This window comes from Meleagris gallopavo, chromosome 20 (genome assembly GCF_000146605.3).
Source record: "Meleagris gallopavo isolate NT-WF06-2002-E0010 breed Aviagen turkey brand Nicholas breeding stock chromosome 20, Turkey_5.1, whole genome shotgun sequence".
Lineage (NCBI taxonomy): Eukaryota > Metazoa > Chordata > Aves > Galliformes > Phasianidae > Meleagris > Meleagris gallopavo.
In genome coordinates this window covers 7,145,911-7,148,303 of record NC_015030.2, presented here as the reverse complement: position 1 = coordinate 7,148,303, position 2,393 = coordinate 7,145,911, and the positions used below count along the sequence as shown (strand labels likewise).

Genomic DNA, 2,393 nt, shown 5'->3' with positions numbered 1-2,393 from the left:
CCTCAACCGCCCGGTTATTCTTTTCTTTCCATTTTTTCCTCCCCTGATCCCCCTTTTGCCGCTTTCTCGCATGAATCTCCTAGACCCTTTCATGAAAATGACAGAAGAACAGGACAAATGCATCTCCGACGCCCCCAGCCCCACCATGTCGGATGACTCTGCCGGGTCTCCCTGCCCCTCCGGATCCGGCTCGGACACGGAGAACACCCGACCCCAAGAGAATACCTTCCCCAAAGGCGACCCGGACCTGAAGAAGGAGAGCGACGAGGACAAATTCCCCGTGTGCATCCGCGAGGCTGTGAGCCAGGTGCTCAAGGGCTACGATTGGACCCTGGTGCCCATGCCCGTGCGAGTGAACGGATCCAGCAAGAACAAACCCCACGTGAAGCGTCCCATGAACGCATTCATGGTATGGGCCCAGGCGGCTCGAAGGAAGCTGGCTGACCAGTACCCTCATCTGCACAACGCCGAGCTCAGCAAGACGCTGGGCAAACTGTGGAGGTGAGCGGGGGCTGGGAGTGATGCCCTGGGGTGGGTGGGGGGATGCTGGAATGGGATGCAGCCTGCAGAGTTTCCTCCGGTTTTGACGGTGTGAGGAGGAGAGAGAAAAAGGAGGGAGAGGATGGTGAGAAGCCTGGAAAAGTTGCTGCAAAGTTTTGCATGCGCTGGCAAAGTTGTTTGGCAGAATATGAGGGGAAAGCAGAGAAAGGAGAGAGGGAAAAGCAGGGCAAAGAGAGCCCTAGAGCTGCCCTCTGCTCTTGCAAAGGTTTTATTCTGACTTAGCCATGCCCTGGGTGTGCTGCAGCCAGGGGAGCACTTGGTGATGTGCAGGGGAAGCAATGGGCCTAGATTGCATCAGCTCTGTGCAGAGCGAGGGGAGGGGGTGAAAGCTGCCAACCCCCAGGAGGGTGCCCAGGGGTGGCTGGGTGCCCTCCGCCTTCCAAAATAAGGCAGGGAGGGGTGAAAACCAGAAAGCAAGTGAGTCACCTGGCTGCCAATGAGTGTGACTGCAGAAAGGAGGAGCGGAGGGGAATCCTAAATTCACAGCAGGAGGAGAAAGTGGTGAGCAACTCTGGTCCTGGCAGCAGGCACAAGAGCCGTCACCCAAAATGCCCAGGGATGGGGGGGCCGGGGAGCAGTGGCACTCTCACACCTCTCATTTGATCACTGAAATGTGGGATGACAGCCAGCGTGTGCCCCGAACTGGGGGTTCAGTGCTGGAGGGGGGGTTGCATCACTGTCTGTGGGGGCTGGGAGAGGTTTGGGGCTGATATTAATACCAGAGTGGAGGGAAAAGCTTGTGCTCCCTGCCATGAGCTGCAGCTGACCCCTCACCGTGTCCCCCAACCCCCTCCTTCCCCGTCCTCCTCAGGCTGCTGAACGAGAGCGAGAAGCGTCCCTTTGTGGAAGAGGCCGAGCGGCTGCGGGTACAGCACAAGAAGGACCACCCTGACTACAAGTACCAACCACGCAGGAGGAAGTCAGTGAAGAACGGGCAGTCGGAGCAGGAGGAGGGCTCCGAGCAGACCCACATCTCCCCCAACGCCATCTTCAAGGCGCTGCAGGCGGACTCCCCGCAGTCATCCTCCAGCATCAGCGAGGTGCACTCCCCCGGGGAGCATTCGGGTAGGTGTCACATCCCACACCCAGCTCTGGGGTCAGCAAAGCAGGCTGAGATCAGGGGCAGATATGGGGGAAATAACGAAAGTAAGGGGAAATGCGGAGCTACGAGCGCAGTGAGAAGGGGTCCACTAGGCTTGCCAATAGCAGTGCCACAAGTGCTGACCCATGTATGCCAGGGGCTGCTCTGAGGCTGCTTCCACCCTGCCCTGCCCATGAGAAATGCGAAGCTGTGATTCTTTTCTCTTTACTTGGTGCAACAGATGGGCACCCATAGCACCAGCATTCTCATTCTTTGCACTTGAAGATATCTGAGTTCCCCTATGCATCTGCCCACCCCCCCAAGCCTTAGGGACGAGGTTAACCATGAACACCGTTATCACGTTGGGCGCGAGGTGCCCGGTGCGATCCCCTCCGTCACACTCACACTCTCTCCTTCCCTTGCAGGGCAGTCACAGGGCCCCCCCACACCTCCCACCACCCCCAAGACGGACGCTCAGCAGCCGGGCAAGCAGGACCTGAAACGCGAGGGCCGCCCTTTGGCGGAAGGCGGCCGCCAACCACCCCACATCGATTTTCGAGACGTGGACATCGGCGAGCTCAGCAGCGACGTCATCTCTAACATCGAAACCTTCGACGTCAATGAGTTCGACCAATACCTACCCCCCAACGGCCACCCGGGGGTCCCGGCCACCCACGGCCAAGTCACCACCTACAGCGGTACCTACGGCATCAGCAGCTCGGCCAGCTCTCCGGCGGGCGCGGGGCACGCC

General features: G+C 59.4%; 1 protein-coding gene across 1 annotated transcript in view; it reads left to right on the top strand.

Moving 5' to 3' along the window:
• Nucleotides 1–6: 6 nt before the first annotated feature.
• SOX9 (SRY-box transcription factor 9) overlaps nucleotides 7–2,393 on the top strand; it is a 9,125-nt gene continuing 6,738 nt past the window's right edge. Inside the window, exons 1-3 of the mRNA XM_010721506.1 lie at nucleotides 7–501; nucleotides 1,373–1,626; nucleotides 2,068–2,390. Of these exons, the coding sequence (XP_010719808.1) occupies nucleotides 71–501; nucleotides 1,373–1,626; nucleotides 2,068–2,390 (1,008 nt within the window). The 5' untranslated portion in view covers nucleotides 7–70. The remainder of the gene's footprint in view (nucleotides 502–1,372; nucleotides 1,627–2,067; nucleotides 2,391–2,393) is intronic.